Raw genomic sequence first — 20,612 nt, forward strand, 5'->3', positions numbered from 1 at the left:
AATACTTTCTCCTTCGTCTAAGCTTACCCCGCATTTTCCTTCGTGTTGTTGCCCCTTGTTTTCTTGCTCAACTACTCCCTTGCACCATCTCAGATTGTTTCAAGGATCACACTTGTAGTACAACCTTTGTGGATTGAGTGTTGTATCAGAGCTTCGAATGACAAATTTCCTACCACAATAACAAAATTTGGTAGGTACTCTAATATATGTGGACTCGATCATTGGGTGTGGATGATGATTTTGAAAGAAAACTCATGACAAAAATCTTATGAAATTAGCAAAGCAAATCAAAATAACATCTAACTTACAAGAACCATTCAGCAAAGGGGCTTTTATAGTCAACCGTGACCAACAACTACCTTTCAAACACAAAAACTAGTCGCTGAAACATCAAAATAGTTATATTTAAGTTTGGGGCATTTGGTGAAATAAGTTTCACAATAGGGGCATTTGGTGAAATAAGTTTCAGAATAGGGGCATTTGGGTGAATTGGAAACTTGGCTAACGGCAGACTAACGGTCCGTAATTAGTAAGGGTATGTTGGGTATTTGTACGAATTGTGAGGGGTATTTTATGAATTATTGAAACTTGATGGGCGTTTGGTGAATTATGGAAAAACTCGGGGGCATTTCATGAAATATCCGTTTTCCTTTTTCTATTAATGTTCTCTTAAGATAACAAACAAAAGAACACTAGTTTGGAATTATGTTTTTCTTAGAAAATGTTTTCCATGAAAATCCCTTTTTCACGTCAAAACGTATGGAGCCTAAGGCTCTGTTTGGTAAGGCGTAAAACGTTTTCATTGTAAAATGATTTTCCATGGAAAACATTTTTCAAGGGAAAACACAATTTCAAACTAGTTTTCATTTGTTTGATATTTTAAAGGAAAATGAGAGAAGATGGTGAAGATTGAGGGGAACTGGGGAAGAAAGGAGAGAGAGGTAGGGAGGAAAGAAGGAAAAGTGTTTCCCCTCCCTTTCAAATGGAAAAGGGTTTTTCACCTTTGAGGGAGTCATGGAAAATTATTTTCCATCTCTTACCCAACCAAACAACGTAAAATGATTGAAAAGGGAAAAATCGTTTTCCATGAAAACGTTTCACACCCTACCAAACGGAGCCTAAATGAAAATACTTGAAGGATAACAAGTTGGTGCATAAATTTCATTGAGAAGCCACAAATTATGAACTTTATAGGCTTGTTTGATAAATGATTTTAAACTTAAGCTAAAACCAAAGTACTACTCCGTATTCATCAGCAAAAAGTTCATTAACAACCGATCAACTCATGATTTTTTCACAAATTCGTACCCCAAGCAAAACGTTCTTTATCTGGCTTTGATTTTGAGCTTAATCAGGCAAATCGTCAAAAATTAATTTTGGTGAACCAATTTTTTTCATCCAAAATTACGTGTTGTCCCATTATCTTAAGCAGTTGTGCATTTTTTCATCCATCTTCGTTAATCAAAGCAAATTCAGCTAATAAAATAATACAGAGTGAAGTACCCTTGGAAATAATAAACCAAAACAAAATTTCCTCCGAAAAATTATCACCCTTTCGGAAATGGTAATAACCTTATTAAGGCATCCATAAACATACTCCATAGTGCGTACAGAGTAACTAATAAGGGTGTGTTCTCTTTAACTTATAAAACCTGAACTTATCTGAAAGAAAGAGTGTCCTGAAACAGCAATTGCACGAAAGAGTTGGTCAGAAATGAAGAAATGATACATAAAAACCCGAATTTAGAATTACAGCAATATGTTTCACATGTTTGTATACCAATATATTATGTACTACGGTAATCTAATTAGCTAGCAATCAGTAACATTACACATATACTCTTTCAAGTTTCAACTGAACCTGCTACTATCAGCATTCTGCAGTTAAACTGTGGTTGCAGTTCAGTCACATAAGCCAACAGTCAGCATATATTGACCGAATCACAAAAGAATGAAAGAATTAGCAGCAGCAGCTACAAAAATCTGCGCAGATTCTCAAAGTTCCGTCATTACTGAATAAACACGAGAACCAAAGCCGCGATAAGAACAGAAATTATTGTCAATGGACCCTTCTTATACGCGCTGTTGATAGGAATTATGCTGGGAAGTGAGCATTCTTCCCCGTTGAAGTAAAATTTGGTAGGGAAACCATCTCGCTCTGCAACTCTGATTCCCGGGGTAAGTTTCTTGGTAAAGGAAAGAACCGATTGCTGTTTACCAGGAACCCGCGGGTCAATTGGTCTGGTGCCATTAGTCTCGCCCATAAGATAGTTCAATCCCTCAATACCTTGCATGAAAATGGTGGTGTTGGTCTCACCCATAACAGTACCGTTAAATGAGTAAGCCTTCTGAAAACCAGCAGCTGCATTTTTCATTTCAGCAGCAACAAACCAGTCAGCAAACACTGTTTCTTCCCAGTTAAAGATTGTGACTCTTGCACTCCATCCTTTGTTGAAATCTGTGAATAGATGCCAGTTGATGCTAACACCACAGTTATCTGAGCACGGAAGTGGGTTTGGTATAGACCGGTGGTTTAGTCGGGCCCAAGCAACGGATAGCTTAGTACGGTTGTCAAATGGTAGTAGCTGAGCCTCAGGTGGAAGAAACATAGCTGGTGCAGTTGTACTACAGGTCTTACCAGTAGATGTAGGACAACCACAAGCACAAGTTTTGCAAGGGACGATAGAGTCATTGAAGTATGATGAGAATGAGACACAACATTTAGGAGCAGCATTCTTAGGTTTGGTGATATTGCACACAACTTGCCAGCTGGCAAAAACAGTCGTATTTATTGGTAGACCCGTTGGGCTTGGGAACTCGCTTGGGCTGACTCGCACAGGCGGTCCACATTTGTAATTCGGGTTGAGAATTCCTTTGATCTGCCAGTTCTGGGGCGGGTCTATTAAAGATTGGTTCATCTGTGGCGGCATTTTATTAACATGCATCAGGAATGCAGAGACGGACTTGCTTTCATCCATCCCTTGTGGCAAAATTGTACCATTACGGCAACAATATGGTATCTTTCCAAGGAGGGTGTCGTTAGCATACTGAGGAGGAAGATCAACGAGTGTTGGCCTTCTTTGACAATTCAGCACAGTGGACCAATCGAGGCCTGTGTATTGTGCAGCTTGGGGGCCACTAATACAATCATTTGCATCAACAACGTCAGGATAAGCTCCTTTCATGTCAACAATGAATTCCCCTTGCATCCAGTTCCAGCTTAACTTCCAATAATCAAGACGGCCTAAAGGGTTATGGTTAGCCATAGTCACTTGAGCCCAGTAACTCCCTGTGTAAGACTTTGTCACATCATACATGATTGTCAGATCACCATTTTTCCGAGGCAAAAAGTCATCAGTTATGGTCATCTTCGCTTTGAATTTTGGATCTCGGGCACAACAAGTGTTTAAAGTGACATTTCCTGCAAAATAGAAAGGGGGTATATAAAAACGTGTTACTAGAAATTGTAGGGAAAACGCATTACAAGTGAATGATCGGATAAATTGAACAGAACAGTCTGTAAATACAAATATGAAACAAGTTTCCAAACTATGAACGACATCACAGTTGGAATATAAGTATGTTGAGCAGAAAAGAATTGGAGTATGTACTAAATTGACATTATAACCTAATGTATTCTATAAGAGAATAATCACTCGGGAGGTTAATTTAAATATCTCCATCGCGAGAAAAGTTCAGGAGCAGGGTTTTTGTGTTTCAAGGAGCTAATTACGTTTGCCATGGGTACAAGTTTTACAACTAACAGCTGAAGAGCAATCAAAGTTTTTTTCCAGTATGCTTAGCCAAAAAACCATAGTGGCCAACCTATTGCATCGGAACAGTATTTTGATCAAAAGAAAACAAACCCAGAGAGTATTATTATCATAAATAAACTCATCATTTCGATTCAATCCTATGCTCAGTTAGTCCATTAGATTATCCGAGGTCTTAATCATGGAACTTCTATGCACCATCACAATAGGCTAGCACCCTAGCAAACTAAAGTAGCAAACAATCTACAACAACAATCATCCTGCCCTAAAACCAGATCCAATTTAGATATGTTCAACCCTATTCCTAACTAGCCCAAAATGCCCAAGACTAAGACAGATGTAGAAGCTGTTTACCTAAAGCACTCAATCAATCTAAACATCAATCTATACGTGCTCGAGTATTTTCCTAGAACATACAGCTCCTATCCCAATTTGCTAAAGATCAATTTATCATCTAAAATTGATTTAGATGCCATGGTGTATGCAATTAGCCAAGTTAAGCTTATGGTTCTGGAGTCAGTATCATCAGTATCATCGTAAACAACATTATCCTCATCATTTTCACCACCATAACGTCAACAGAACCAGCTTACCATCTAACATACCAACCAATCTACAATAACATCATCTAACTATGGACATGTCTAATTACATCAAGTTTCAATCTTACATTCTATGCTTAAACCAGTTTGCTCAAATCCAAAAACTCAATAGCCCAATCCAATCCCGATGCAAAAATTAACCTTTTAACCCACAAGCATATATACCGATATACCATCATCAATTTCATCATCATCCCCGGTATTTCCCAATTAAATCAGTCACCATTTTCACTCGAAATTGCAACATCTCAAAATCTTCAAAACAACAAGCACAGCCTAATCCCAGAAATCCTTTAAAATAATTTCACAAACCCAACTCACAAATTCCAATCAACAATCGAAAACCCCCAAAACTAAAAATTGAAAGTTTGAAACTGAAGAGAAAGAAATTCATACCAGCCTTAGTAGGCAAAGGACAGACATAACCATCATTGACAAGGGTAATATTGGAAGGCAAAGGAACGCTAGGAGAAGCAACCCCAAACTGTGTCCCACTAAATTCAACTTTCGCAGTCATCTGCTCAGAATCTCCAGCAGTTTGAATCCCAGTTTTAAGATCCACTTGTGGGTATCCAGCAAGAATAGCCCCATCTTTCCCGACCACCGCAGGGAGCGTATCTCCGTCGGAAACGACGGCGTTAGAAGCAGAGACTAAGATCTCATTGTGCTGAAATCCAACGTAAGCCCTCCAAGATTTAAGCTCCACCTCATCGTTATTGAGTATTGTGAGGGTTGATTTAAAACTGAAGGGTTGTTTGGAGGCTGTTTTGAGGATTGGGTGGAGTTTTTTGCCGGAGGTGTAGGTGTATGTCAGGTATATGCCATTGCAGGTGTCAGAAGATGGTGGTGGTGCGGCGGGTGTTTGAGCAAAGGAGAAAGGGAGGAAAGATGAAAGGAGGAGGAGAAGGGTGAGGGTGTTGGGCGCCATGGATGAATGCTCGAGGAGGAGAGAGGAAATGAAGAGGGGGAGGAAGAAATAGTGTGTAAGAAGAGAGAGACGCGTCTGAAACAGCTGAGTAGAAGCTGTATCAGAGTAAAGGGGTATTTTGGGAATTTGGAGTGGAGTGGTTTTTTTGAATTTGAAATTCTTTGGGTTTTCTTCCTTCTGTTGTGCTGTGTGAGAGGAATGATAGTGGATTACTACTTGTTTGAGACGAATGTCTTTTTCATTCGCTTTCTTTGGTTTCTTTTTCAATTTGTGGGCCGCGAATTGTGCCGTTGAAAACTGAAAACGCTCATTGGCTTGGGCCTTTTGGGCGCTGAATAACCGGTTTTATCTTGTAAGATAAGATAATTCGTACAGGGGTATCAAATCGGGTCATCGATCGGTTACGATTCGGGTATAATCGGATAACGTAGTTATAAGTGGTCATTGAGCTTATGCGGATTGAATGCGTAAATTTCTCTTTTCAGGCCACTTCGATTTTTGTCAGAAATCGGTTGGATCGGTTCAGTTTTTTACAGCCCTCTATATAACTAAGGTCATTTACATTGTACCAAGTACGTTGTATGAACTGGAACACGAGACGCCTAGAGTGCAATGCACATCACGATTTCATTCCCAAACAACAATTAATCCCACTTTCCATTCCCTCCCTATCCTTTTCTTAATATCATTCCCTTAGTCCCTTGCGAACCAAATGCCCCGCTAATCCTATTGTGAAAGGTTGCCAATTTGTCAAGGTGGAAAATGTTTTGATGCAGTTATGTTGATAGAAAAATCCACATGTAAAATATTTTAGTTCAGTTCAGTACAAAGAAATAGGGCCTAAAAAGGGAGAGAGGTAATGACTTCCATAATTCATTCACACTTCGTATAAAATTGATAGCCTATCCTGCAGATTACCAATGGGCTTGTATATGGGCAAATATTCCTCCAACATGGGCTGTGTACTTGTGCATGTATGACCACGTGAAATTTATCAGGTTACTTGGAAAAAGTTGTACGGAGTAATCATTTATCCTTATTAATTTTCAGTATAATTGTATACGAAATATATTAGAAGTAGCATTGATGTATTTGGAGGGCATATTTTAAATTAAAGCACATATCATGAATTTATCAGGCTCGCAATTATTTATTTACGGAGTAGTTATTTTCCATATCTTGTAATAAACCACCTTTTATAACAATTTTAGGTGCCTGCTTTACATATCAAATTAGCTAGATCCAAGCTAATTCTTATACGTAGTATAAGTCAACTCATGAAAATTTCAATATTCACATAAAATGCTCTAAGTTTTTAAATTCTCTTTTATTTATATTTATGTATGCCGCTACAAATTGTTGTTTATTCCGTATGTTTTTTAAAATTTGAAGTTCCACCAATGAAATCATGCCCTAGTAATTTGAGTTCTGTATATGATATATTGATACAGGGGCGGAATTAGGGGGCTGGCAGAAGCCATGGCCCTCCATGATATGTTTAATTATTAAATATGCAGTATAAAAGCACATGTTTAGTATAGCTCAAGTGGTTATTTTCCTCCCTCAATTTTATACTTGATTTTCTTATTAAATTTTTGCTTTTCAATGTTATAAATTTATATGTTAAAATTTGGGCCCTTATGTATAATTTTTGTTTCCGCCCCTGATAGATCACATGTTTGAATCCACTAAAATAAAACAAAAAACAAACTATGGAGTAACAGTTTTACAACCAAAGTACTCCGTAATAGATAGAGACAAGAGAGAGAGGAGAAAAGCATACCTTCACGAACAGGTTTAGGGCAAATATAACCATCATTAACAAGTGAAATATTATGAGGCAAAGGAACTCTAGGAGGAACAACCCCAAATTGTGTCCCTTCAAACTCAACATTGACCGACATCTGATCCATATCCCCAGCAGTTTGAATCGCTGTCTTAAGATTAGCAACCGGGTACCCGGCAAACACCGTACCTTCACCCACAAGACCCGGAAGACTCGATCCATTAGCAAGGACAACATTAGAGGCGGAAACGAGGAACTCATCGTGTTGAAACCCAACATACACTTCCCATGACTTAAGCGCAACCTCATCGTTGTTAATAATGGTGAGTTCTGATTTGAAGCTGTAAGGCTGTTTAGGGAGTTTCTTTATAGGGTGGATTTTTTTGCCGGATGTAAAAGTGTAGGATAGCCAAATGCCATTGCAGAGGTCGGAGGAGGGGGCGGGTGCGGGTGCGGGGGGTAGTTCGTCGTCTGCGGGTGGGCTTTTGGGGCGGATTCGGGTGAGTGGTTGAGCTGAGGAGAGGGAGAGTATGAGGAGGAGGAGGAGGAGGAGGGTAGAGATGATGGCGCGGTCGGGCGCCATGGATGATTATGGTTTGATGAAGATGGAGAGAGAAATGGAAGAGTTGAAATTATAATGTAATGTAAGGGTAGAAATGCACGTTGATGAGAGGAAGAAAGGGTAGTAGTGGAGACAGGAGAGGAAGAAGCTTGATTTGATTAATTAGCTGATCGATCGAGTAGAAGCTGTGATTAGGTGTGGCCGGCTTCTAATTACTCTCAACGTGGGTGTCACGTCCACGATCTTCCTTTTTTATACACTAGAAGAAGTAAATTTGATTTGTTGTCGATCATGATTCATGAGACTTTTAAAATTTTATTAATTGCATTTTCGTGACTTGACCGAGTCGAGTTTAAAGGTGTATTTTATTGTCATGTTAGTAAAGTGATAAAGTTGTAATTTGCCATAAATTATTTATGTCGTAAATATAAAGTGTCACATGACATTTTTTTTTTACGCATAGCACATCCGGTTATCCGGAGCTTAGCTCCGACTACATCCGGATCGACTCGTGTCGCACACCTTGCTTATGGTGGGTGAGTCTCTCAACAAGAGTTTCTGCATACGGCACGGCTCGAACCCGAGACCTCCCTTAAGCGGCATCAAGCTGCTTACCACTTGAGTCAACTCTATGTTGGTAAGTGTCACGTGACATGTTTCATAGTAAAGTTAGAGATTTTAAAACATTAAAAAAGTATCTAATTTGCAAAAATATCTTGTTTAGGAAATTGTGGAGGATTTTCTATGGCTTTGACGAGTGAGTAATTACGAAGCTGCATACATTAGTAAAGAAATCATTCGCTTTAAAAAGCAGCCAAAATGTAGGAGTTAAGTATATATATGGAGACTTACTTTTGGATTTTTCACCATTAAGGACCTTATATTTTATTTTATTTTCATCTTTAATGACCTCATTATACTTTTTCGACGAATTATCCACAACCTTAAAATTGGAGGAGATGATTTTCTCTTTAAAAAATCACAAATTACATACAACTTTGACCTTCTACTTATATTGCGTATCCTTGGTTTTACCACTAGCTCAAGAGCTTGTTGGTAATAGTCGAGTATCTATGCACGTTGCACCAAAAACACTATATATAAATTTTAAAAATTTGTTTGAGCTACCAATATTCCTCAAATATCAATTCATCCTGGGACGCCGGTCCTGTTGAATGATATACGAAGTACATAATGAAAGGCCCAAAGCTTCCCATCCAGCACATCTTGGCCTGCTATTTTAAGACAGACGGCCCAAAACACTTACTTTCAGTCTATCACTACTTACATCAACCCACCGTAACAGTAACGAAGTATGTGAATTCGAACTTATAGGAAATAAACATGTTACAAGTCCGTAACTCTCGTGTGCCACTTTACATGAAATAATAAATACCAAACAAGGCCTCATGAAAAGAATTGCACATTTCAATAAAATATGGAGGATTTAATCGCACTTGAGCAATTTGAAGGAGAGTTCTCTTAACCGTCAAGGGTTTAATTCACATGTCAATATGAGACTAGTTATCTTATAGTGGAGTAATAGAGAGATTGACTAATATATAAGATTGTTTGGCTACTCTAACCATCACCAATTGATTTTAAGATGGAATCATGTCAGACTTATATGTGGCTAATATCTTCTCCTGTATGAATTTGTGTACGGCCCGGTGAGTTTATCACTTACTATTCACCCACTCTCAAAATGTCTAACCCGTTAACTTGAACGGGATTAACCAATATGCTATTACGGCCTGATATGGCACTTGATCTTGTTTTATTGAAAAGGAAAAAAAAATGAAAGAACAACTACTATGCATGCAAACAAATTAGTTATTCAAAAGTTCGGGTATCGGAAGCTTAATGTTAATATGTTAACGGGTATCCATGTAGAATTCGATTATATGACATTGGGTAAATCTATGCTCCATATATATATTCATAGCCTTTACTAAATCCCTATCCCAAATTGTGACAGACACATTATATTTGTAAGTTGTAACATTCTCCCTCCTTTTTTGAATATACCAATGTGATAATATGGTCTTTTACTCTACGCCTCAAGAGAATTAAACTTCAACCATTATCAAAGTTCAAACTTGTTAGATCGATATCCTACACGGGTCAACCACATTGTAATCATTGGATTTGCCTGTTTGATCCTCTCTAGTCTCTACAAAAGAACACAAGTTGATATTTTAGCATTGGTAATATATCACATAAATTTGTGATTACAGCTAAGCAAGCAGTAGTACAGTATGTGTATGTTCTCATTTTCATATGGACAGATATTCAAACTAGCTAAGCAATCATGTAATTATTGACTTGTGATTCATAAAGGTTTGTTTTATGCATGGGTTAAGGGAAAAGGCAAGGTTAACAAAAAGAGGTCTTATAATGTGCAAATTAAAGCTTCTTTGAATATCCCATTTATGATTGATCGAATCAGCCTTTAAAAAATACACTATAATAGAATTCATACTATTTTTTAACAGACTCTGCGTAATTTTAAACAAGGGAGTTTAAAAACTAGCATTTTTTAAGCTAATTTAAGCAGCATTATGTGAGACACCAATTTTCAAGATTAAAACAGGCCGGGCTTCCAAAATGCTCCGTATTTAAGATAACTCTGATTATACAAGCAGGAACATTCATGATGCTTAAATTATCGACAATAATATCAAGGAGATGATTAATCTCCTTGATTATAAACTTAGAATATATTAATTGATAGACTACAATCAATCAGAATAACTTAATTTAGTACATAGATTTTATCCTAATGTATTTACTAATATACGTAGTATATAGTTAGTTGTAATATAATTTTCTTATTTATGTTTATTATTGACTTTGTAATATTCTGAGGGTTGTATAAATACTCCTTCATAAGCATCAATGTAATCAAACTTTCTCATAACTCTATCATAAATTAGCTTAAGAAATACGTTCAACATTTAAAACATAAATCAGAAAACAATATCAAGTCTGCAGAACGATGAATTATTCGATTAAATTAAGAACTGTCAGTGATACTTAATTTAGCAGACTCGCTAGCAATTGAGTTGCTACTTAGGCTCCGTTCTATTGGACTTATTTTGACTGAACTTATAAAATCTGAACTTATCTAACTTATTTGAAGTTATCTGAACTTAACTGAACTTATCTGAACTTATATTTTTTAAAAAAAACTTATTTTGTCTGAAACAAACTTATTTGTCTGTTAAAATATCAAAAAAAAAAAAACATATTTTTGTTGAACTTATATTATCTGAACTTAACTGCACTTAGGCTCTGTTCTGTTCGACTTATTTCAGACAAAATAAGTTCAGGTAATATAAGTTTTTTTCATACATTTTCACACACAAATAAGTTTATTTTAGACAAAATAAGTTTTCTTCAGATAAAATAATTTCAGATAAGTTCAGATCTAGATAAGTTCAGATAAATTCAGATAAGTTCATATAATATAAGTTCAGTCAAAATAAGTCTAATAGAACAGAGCCTTATCTGGACTTGTTTTGTCTGAAATAAGTCAAAATAAATCGAACAAAGAAAGCCTTAATTATATTCCAATTGAGGTGAACAGTGAACTAAAGTTCCGGTTTTAATTATATTTCGTACTCCGTGTCAGTGTCGGGGCTATAATCATTCCATAACAATCGGGCCCTGTGCTATTTTTAAAATGGGGCCCTCAATTCATTATTTTAATCAAAAATTCAATTTTTATTAAACAAAAAACCACCCCTTACAAAAGAATTGTCAAAAAATTAAACGAAATTTGATTTGGGGAAGAAGAATAAAATTAAATTTGAACAAGATTTGTGGAAGAATGGATGAAATTTAATTGAATGATTTGAACAAGTTGGGGAAAATTGAACGACAGTTCCCATAACTGAAGGAAATAATCATTGTAATTTCCGAAAAAAAGCTCAAGAAAAGTCAAAGTCCCAAAATCAAGCGAGCAAAAACATAACTTCCATTTGAGGGGTTTCGAACCCAGGACCTTTGATTTATTAGCATATTACCTTAACCAATGCTCCAACTTAATGTTTATGCTTATTTAGGAGACTATTTACACTATATTTAAAGTTAGAATTTGGGGGCCCTGTTCCGTCGCTCACCCCGCGCTGCCCCAGAACCGGCCCTGCTCCGTGTATGATATTTCTGCTTAGTCAAACTCGATATGAGTTGCCTACATGCATCACCCCAATTATTAGTGTTACTAGAGATATCACTTAGTTTATAAAGAGTACAATACTAAGGCTCTGTTCTATTCAACTTATTTTGACTTATTTCAGATAAAATAAGTTTAGACAAGTTTAGACAAGTTCAGTTAAGTTTAGTTAAGTTCAGATAATATAAGTTCAGCAAAAATAAGTTTTTTCGGACATTTTCACACATAAATAAGTTTATTTTAGACAAAATAAGTTCATTTCGGATAAAATAAATTTAAATAAGTTTAATTAAGTTCAAATAATATAAATTCAGTCAAAATAAGTCCAATAAAATAGAGCCTAACACACTTTATAACGTAGGAACTCCAAGGAATCCAACTATGTAGAAATAATTTCCTTGATATGGTCCAGGTGGATGCTTCGATCAATTCCCTAATTAGTGCATTATATTGTCCATTAGTTTTGATCTTGTGCCACTAAAAGTATGTTTGCATTAGCTTTGGCAAACTCTTGTTGTCTTGTTCCACCAGTATTTACATTGTGGGTGGCGATGTGTTCGTTGCCATTTGCTATTTGACATCCTACATGCTATGGGTTTCTTTTCTAACTACTCCGTATTTATAAACTACAATAAGTCTTGTACATATCATGTATATCGGGTAACTTTTATCCACTTTTTTTATTTAACATTTATCCAATTTTTTATTATTTTGATATGTTTTCATTGACTTTTATATTATAATTAAGTATTTTTTTATGGATAGCTTTTTGAATAGTTAAATGATTTCCTTTCTAATTTATGCATGCTTTTGAATGGGCAATTTTTATTTAAAAGAAAATATATTACTAAAAAAGGTAAATAACGCACGTTTAAGTATTTAATATTAACTTCCGCCTAACAATATTTATTGCACACCATATGTAATTAAGAATTTTAGATAGAATTTTATTCGTTATCTACTACTGTACGAAGTTGGTACCAATAATATAAAGCAATAACAATTTGGTAAGGAGTTAGAGACGCTAGCTAGACCGCCTAGATATACGCAATTTAGAAGATGGATCATGGTGCACATAGAGCATGGTGCACCTTAAGAACACTAGTATATATACTTGAAAGAACATCTGGTTACGAGAAAAGAACATGAGTATTTTTTTATTTATGTTTTTAATAAATAGTAAAATAATATATTATTTTTATAATAAAAAAGTAAAATATTATATCGCATGTTCTTTTGTCGTAGTGTCATGTTTTTTTTGCTTATGCACATATGTTCTTTTGGTGCACCATGATCTATGTGCACCACGGTCCATAGTTCACGGATTGATAGATATATAATCAACCTCCAACATTAATGAACTCTAGATCATATAGAATAATTTAGCGCCTTTGTTCAATCATATCGGGTGAATCAGGTCATTAAAATGAACTAGCTTTTGAGCATGTTCATATAACAAGCAGTTGTATAGTGGTTGTTCAGATGTCTTTTGAAGTTTTAATTAGTGAGTACTTGTGATTTTTGGTAATATATGAATTAAATAGAGGTGTAATTTGAAGGTTGGAAAAATATAAAAATTATATGTTGAATAAATATTGGATGTTGAAGGGGTGGAGTGGAAGAGACTAATGAGTATATTAGACTATTAATAACTTGATGTTGAATAAGGAAAATGGAGTGGAAGAGGCATTAGAAGTTGTAAATCATATAAACAATAAAGAAAAATTGGAAAAAAAACAAAATAAAATGATGAATGACAAGAGAGATGTCACATGACTTCTAATAATCTATGGTGTTCCTTTTTAAATACTAGTTATAGATTCAGTGGCGGAGCCAAGTAGGAAAAAAATTGGAAAAAAAATATGAAAGATAAGAGACCTGTTTATATATAAAACCGATCTCTTAGGTTATATTTAAAACACCCGCACGTAAGACATAGGGTATACTATAGAGATATCCTAAGAGATCATCTTTTAGAAACAACTGCTCTCTTAGAGTTATGAACAAATATAGGGGTATATCCTAAGAGACCAGACTAACTGGTCACTTAGAGTTTTGAATTTAAACACCCGCCCTCTTAATTAAATTATTCTTTTCAGTTTTCACCACACATGTGAAAACCGTAGAGAATAATTGTAATAATTTTGTACGATTATAATATGAATATTGATTAATTTTAGTACGAATTATTTTTTTTAGTAATATATTGTGTGTTGTGGAAGATCACCGGACACAACACTCTAAAAATTCTGGGAACGCCACTGCCGACACCCCAAAAAAAAATTCCTGGCTCCGCCATTGTATAGATTTGGATCGATTTAATACCATTTTAGTTTAATATGTATACCGGATTTACTATACGGATATATTAAATGGAAAATGTGCATATGATTTGGTCAAATCATGTTCATTTAGGCTATGTTCTTCTGAATTTTATTTAACTGAATTTAACTAAACAGAAATAAAGTAAAAAACAATTGAGTTAGATCAGATTATTTAGCCTGGATCATTTGGATCAGAACTAGAGCTGTCAAAAATCGACCCGACCCGAAAACCGACCCGAAAACCGACCCGAACCCGACCCGAAAATACTGGGTCCTGAACAAGATTTTGTGACCCGTAACCCGATTTTATCCGAACCCGAACAACCCGAAAAGGAATGGGTCAAAACCCGACCGAACCCGTTTTAGACCCGACCGATTGAAAATCATTGTATTTATAGTAATAAATGAGATTATGAGAAAATTTAAGCATAAAAGACACGTTGTTTTTACTATTGTTCTGTGTAATATGATTTTAATTTGAATTATACGCCATTTTATGATTGAATTTGACAAAATATAAACTTTCGTAGGAAAATTTGTTAACTTGTGCCAATATTTTGTATATTTTTCACCTAAATTAATGAAAATATAATGCGCGTTTTAAAATCTCTCAACCCGTTGGGTCGACCCGAACCCGAAAGTTCCGGTTCTTGAACAAGCATTTGTAAACCCGAACCCGAAAGTGACCGACCCGATTCAACCCGAACCCGAAAGTAAATTTTTACAACCCGACCCGACCGACCCATTTGACAGGTCTAATCAGAACAGATCACTGCCTACCTGGCTATATGAAGTGGATCAACTACGTGATACACGTGGTAGAAATAAGAAGTATGGTAAGATAAAATGAGTCAACAAATAGTACAAAAACAAATATATTTAAGTATTTAACGCTGTAACTAAAAGAAGGTGACCATGGACGGCTAAGAAAGATTATTGAGAGTACAAAACTCTTACGGTGTCTTTCAGTGGCACCTTCCTACGGAGTATCTTCATACACTCTCCCCACGTTCGCCTCGCATCATTGTTTTTTCATCCCTTTGTCTTTATGACGTTTTCTGCTCCATTTTCTTTTTTATTTTCCACGTCATCATAGTCCAACCATTCATTTTCTTACACGTCTTAATGTTTCTTACAGTAGCACTTTTTGTTCAACATCTTTGTTAAATACGGGTCTGGGCTGTAACGATCACTGAGAGAAAAGATTCACTTAACTAGATCGTATGAAGTTCCACCTTAAAATCATATGACAATAAGGGGAGTAGCCCCTCGGCCTTATTAAGTGATTAACTATCTCCTTTTTTTTTTTTTATCAATGTGAGACTTTCACACGTATTGTTTCATGGGTCAGATCTAGCTTAACAATCTTTCCTATATGTTGTATAAAATGTGAACTATCCTAGCTTGTAGAAGTATAAAAATGTTTATGTTTGAGTTTAAGAGGTTTGATCATAAATTATAGGGGTAAAAATGATTCATGGGAGGATTTTAGACATAACTTAAGGACTGTTTTATACTTTGAGAAACAAAATTTGGAACTTGATCAAATCTACCACTATCGATAATCAAGACCTTAGCCACCAATAATTAATGTATCACAGTATCCATGATAGTTATTTTACCAACAATTGATAGTTCTTTACTAAACGGTTTTACACAACAAAGTACATATAGTTGGATATTGTCAAACCAGCTAGTTTACTGATTGTTTGTTAACCAATTTTATTCTTAAACTACATATATAATAAAATTCGTAGTATTCTCAAATTAAACTGCATATACAAAGAAATTTGTAAGTGAATTTGAAATAAGTAAAAGAAATTAACTCAAACTATATCCAGAACTCTGGGGCATTGTCCGGGCCAATAACTAGTTACTTTTAAAAGTCTCACCAAGTCACCCTTAAATGTTTGAGTCGCAAAAAGGGTTTCAAAATTTAGGACTTACCATTATAGAAAAAAAATACAATTATGAAAGGTTTTTTACCACAAGTAAAGGCTCACCAAGCTAGGGTCATGCCCTTCTTATCGGGAAAAAAAATTAAAAATAAAACCCCTCACAAAGATGTTGAAAGATACCAGTGTATTTAATACAGAGTAATTACCTTTCTTAGTAGCATTGTAAAGATTTGCCCTTACTAGCTTTTTCGTTAAATGTGATCATTTTTAAAACATTAGGTAATCTAAGCATATCAAAATGCTTAAAAAAGAACTTCCCTTCAAACAATTACAAATTTACAAGTAATTTGAAACTCATGTACAACTATGCACTTTTTTTTTTTACATTGAACAACAACAATGCACATCTATGTCCAAAACAAAAAATGCACATTGAACTTCTATTTTTGTACACCATATCATAATTTCAAACAGAAAATCAGCCAACTCACCAGATCTACACAATATTATTAGCATAATTCGTAACTGATTCTAAATTTCAACCAACTCTGTTAATTGACATTTACCCAAAAGCCGAGCCGAAAACAGTCACTTTGGAAAAGAAATTAACTCCGAAAGTGAAAAAAACTTAACACAGTTGTAAACCATGTCGGTGTCTTTTGACTCTTTTAGACACTCACACAGTCACACCATACTTTTTTCATCCACCTTCTTTCTTCCTTTCATACATAAAACCACAATCACTCCCTTCCACTCCCACTTTCACTTCACTCCTCTTCTCTTCTCTTTCTTTCTCTCTCCTCTATCACCAAAATGGAGCACCACCGGAAACCACTCTCTCTCCTCCCCATCCTCCTCCTCCTCCTCCTCAACATCCTCCCTCTCACCACCGCAAACTTCCGTGTTGTCGCCAACTACGAAGTCGCTTGCACAATGTGCAACACATGTCAACCGTGCAACCCTTACCCTTCCTCAACCCCACCACCTCCATCTCCTCCTCCGCCGTCTCCACCACCTCCGGCCACCACCACTGCTGGTTGTCCTCCTCCACCATCACAACCATCCAGCGGCGGCGGTGGTACTAGTGGGAGTTACTACTACTCATCTCCTCCTCCGCCTTCTCAGCCTTCTTATGTCTACCCACCACCTAGTGGCGGCGGTGGAAGCAGCGGAGGAGGAGGTTACTACTACGCGCCGCCGTATCATTACGGTCCAGCGCCACCCCCTCCTAATCCGATCGTTCCTTATTTCCCATATTACTACCATTCCCCTCCTCCGAGAAATACCGGTTCTACCCTTTTTAGAAATTCCATTTTTTGTTCATTTTTATTGCCTCTATTTTTCTCCTTCTTTTTCCTATAAATAAATAAATCAAATTATAGCATCATTAATAAAAATTCCAAAAAAAAGAAGTAAAATAACAACTGCAAAGTTGTACAGATCTGATGCAAAAAGGGAAGAGTTTTGAGCTTTGAGCTAAGTTAGGTGCTGCGAAATGACGACAATGCCCTTGCATTATTGACTAAGCTCGGGATCCAAGGTGGTGAAAGTAACTTTGAGGAGGGCACTGAAAGAAAAGTAAAAAGGGTAGTATTTTCTTTCTTTTTCTTTAATTTTCTTTAATTTCACTTTCTTGTTCCTGTAATTTTATGTACGATTATTTAGAATTATCATTATTTACTCCTACATATTGCATAATAAATTAATAATAATATAGTCATAATTAACTTTTGTTATTAGCTGTTTCCATCAAAGAAATTCTTTGAAAGTTGTACTGTAACATGTAACGCTCTCCAATTAATTATTACTCGTACTCTATTTTTTCGAATTTAATCGTATTTATTTAAATACTAGTTCAAATTACGCTATTAACGGTGTTCAAGTCTAACGAATCGAAACGAATAAAGTAGTATTTAATTTTCTCTTTTTTGTGACACTGATGTATGTGTATGTGTATTACTTAGTACTGAGAATCTACGAGAATAATGAAACATGGTCTCTCTCTTGTTATATTTTCTTTTCTAAAGTATGCTTTATTCTTTTAAAAATCTTAGAGAAATGGACGTTTAACGAGTTTAGTGTACATATAGGTTTTGTAATGACTCAATCAACTAAGTATGAAATTGAGGGAGCTAAAAATCGAACCTTGTACCTCTCTTACACCTCCAATTTTTAAAGAAAATAACCACTTGAACTATACTACACATGTGCTTTTATAGTGCATATTTAATACTTGAACATATCATAGGTCTAATTCCGCCTCTGGACTCAATAAGGTCTTGACTTAATAGTTATGGCTTAATAGTTAATAGGTAAAAGGTTTCGAATCTTTTCTTTTCCATTTGTAATTTGTATGGTGCCAAAAAAAACAAATGTATGGGTAAATTAAACAAAATTCAAGTAGGATTTTTGGACTAAGGTTAGGTCGGTCATTAAAACACTATATATTTTATTTCTCTTTTTTCTTTCATATTGCCAAAACAGAAAGTGGGGTCTTAATTATGCATGAATGTCAAATGTCATTTGTCACCCCCTATTATCTTTGATTTTCTCCTTTTTCTAAATGCTTACATAATTTTTTAGCCATTCCTTTCAGAATTTATAATGTTATCAATTGTATAGGTAGTAAAATGCAAAAGCTCTTGTACTTTTGTAGTGCATGTGTATGAGACTATGAGTGTATCACAATATTACAGATTTACAGGTTAAATAAAAGTGCTTTGAACTTTAAATCAAACTTGTAAAGTTGAAAGTAACCTTAGTTTTCTAAATTTAACTTTACGTTATAAACGCAAAACCAAGGGCGCGTTACAAAGTTGTAATGTGTCTGTTGTATCCTGTTCCTAAAAGTTTTTTACGCTTATTATTGATACGGATTTTAATGTAATATTTAATTACTACTAACATATCTAAATCCGTATATCATTTTTTTTTTAAAATGATATTCTAAAAATACACACCGAAACCAATCTAATAAGATTTTACATGATAACGTTTTGGTGTACATAATAGTGAGAATTGTATGGTCAAAGTTTTCATACCTTGGACACATATTTAAGGAGAAAGTACTTTAAAAAAACAGAGGTACTACAAGGGTATATACATCCAATATCTCACTCTATGAGTATATATAGACATATAGTACATGTTTGAAGTGTAAGTTAAAATATATATGCTACTTTGACCCAGAATGTACAACCATCAGCTTAACTTTTGGTTGAATTGGTCCTCTGACGTAGACAATGCCTTGGTTTAGTGAAAAATAATTTCACCTTCCAACCAAACTAGGGACATTAAGGAGGATTTTCTTTATCATTCCACCTCAAAATGTCTAGCCCCTTAATACAAGGTAAGGTTCGCACTTATAAAATTCTGATCTAATAAGACACTTCATCTTACCTTATAAAGAAAATGCTACTTCAAGTTTAACGGAAATAAAAGTGTGTTTTTATTTTTTGCAACAAAAATAAAGTGTTAGGTGAATGTTTAATTGTTGGGGGTTGATGTTATAAACTTATAATATTTGATTGGTGACCCCATTTCTAATCAATTACTTATGTGTATTACATGTATATCAAGGTTTACGTTGCATTGATTGTTAGGTTAACAAGTCATACTCCATATTTAAGTAATTAACGACATTGTCGATAAAAGTTTGCTATAGTGACTAACATTTTATATTCTTGTCATAAGGAATAATTCTCTCCTTTGACAAAGATATAAGTGTATAATCTTCATCCTTCAAAAATTTGCCCTGGTTTCCTTTTAGTATGTCCATCTTTGTCTATATGTCATGTTTAGGCTTAGGTGTCTTTTTGATGTTATACACTACTCCGTATTTAATATAGGGAAACACAAACAATCTACTAATTAAAGTACCAACCCCCCTTATTTCTACATTGCTCAATTCATAAAAAGCTAGAGAATATGAATGAAACAATATTTTAAAAAACGCTTCTAATGACGTACTATAATATATTTTAATATATGAATGCTATTATTATGATTTAGGGACACAATCTGCTATGAAGTCGACTAACCTACGTAAAAATCAAAAATAGGAACTAAGGAAGTACAAGTAGAGGAGAGAAGTGTCTAGATGATTCCAGAAAAGTCCATTTTATAATCTTGTTATTAGTCTGACAGATGGGTTCCCAATTTACTGAAACTTCTCTGAATTTCTGCAATTTTCTGTTTTTTTATCCATTTTCTTTGGAATTATAAAATCACATTTAAGTTTTTGTAGCCATTTTACGGGTGATGATGATGAATTGATGATACAATCTATAGCGTCTTGCCTCCCTCACATAGTTCCATGCCTAATTTGCGTATTTGAGGATACTTGCACTTCTTGCATGTGATAAGAGCCTTGTGGAAGCCGCCATTTACCAGAATTGAACAATTGAATCTCCTATAGTAAATCCACATGTGAGTTAGTACGTGCATATGGGATAATGACTAAATTACAAGTCTAGTGGGTACTTACTAACTATATTGTTATATATCAACGTTTATGTGGTCAGACTCTCTTATGTGTATATTGAAAATATATCGATCAAGTA

General features: G+C 35.1%; 2 protein-coding genes across 3 annotated transcripts; one reads left to right on the forward strand and one right to left on the reverse strand.

Moving 5' to 3' along the window:
* Nucleotides 1-1,704: 1,704 nt before the first annotated feature.
* LOC110788052 (COBRA-like protein 7) lies at nucleotides 1,705-7,812 on the reverse strand. Of its 2 annotated transcripts, none has more exons than XM_021992696.2 (2): nucleotides 7,087-7,812; nucleotides 1,705-3,421 (listed from the first exon to the last, which is right to left on the reverse strand). In XM_021992696.2, exons 1-2 carry the CDS (start codon nucleotides 7,670-7,672, stop codon nucleotides 2,010-2,012), a joined length of 1,998 nt encoding a protein of 665 aa, XP_021848388.1. In that variant the 5' UTR covers nucleotides 7,673-7,812; the 3' UTR covers nucleotides 1,705-2,009. The 2 variants fall into 2 exon arrangements, with proteins under 2 accessions (XP_021848388.1, XP_021848389.1); XM_021992697.2 differs by lacking the exon at nucleotides 7,087-7,812 and adding an exon at nucleotides 4,772-5,497.
* Nucleotides 7,813-16,771: 8,959 nt separating this feature from the next.
* LOC110788027 (leucine-rich repeat extensin-like protein 3) lies at nucleotides 16,772-17,786 on the forward strand. Its single transcript, XM_021992665.2, has one exon. The coding sequence runs from the start codon at nucleotides 16,864-16,866 to the stop codon at nucleotides 17,410-17,412; it is 549 nt and encodes a 182-aa protein (XP_021848357.1). The 5' UTR covers nucleotides 16,772-16,863; the 3' UTR covers nucleotides 17,413-17,786.
* The last annotated feature ends 2,826 nt before the right edge of the window (nucleotides 17,787-20,612 follow it).

The sequence above is a fragment of the Spinacia oleracea genome, chromosome 3 (genome assembly GCF_020520425.1).
Source record: "Spinacia oleracea cultivar Varoflay chromosome 3, BTI_SOV_V1, whole genome shotgun sequence".
Lineage (NCBI taxonomy): Eukaryota > Viridiplantae > Streptophyta > Magnoliopsida > Caryophyllales > Amaranthaceae > Spinacia > Spinacia oleracea.

Bases quoted from the DNA above. Each gene is read 5' to 3' on its own strand.
- LOC110788052 (XM_021992696.2), bottom strand. From the start codon at position 7,672: ATGGCGCCCGACCGCGCCATCATCTCTACCCTCCTCCTCCTCCTCCTC. The intron at 3,422-7,086 runs GTATGCTTTTCT...TCTATTTTGCAG, and splicing joins CCCTAAACCTGTTCGTGAAG to GAAATGTCACTTTAAACACT.
- LOC110788027 (XM_021992665.2), top strand. From the start codon at position 16,864: ATGGAGCACCACCGGAAACCACTCTCTCTCCTCCCCATCCTCCTCCTC.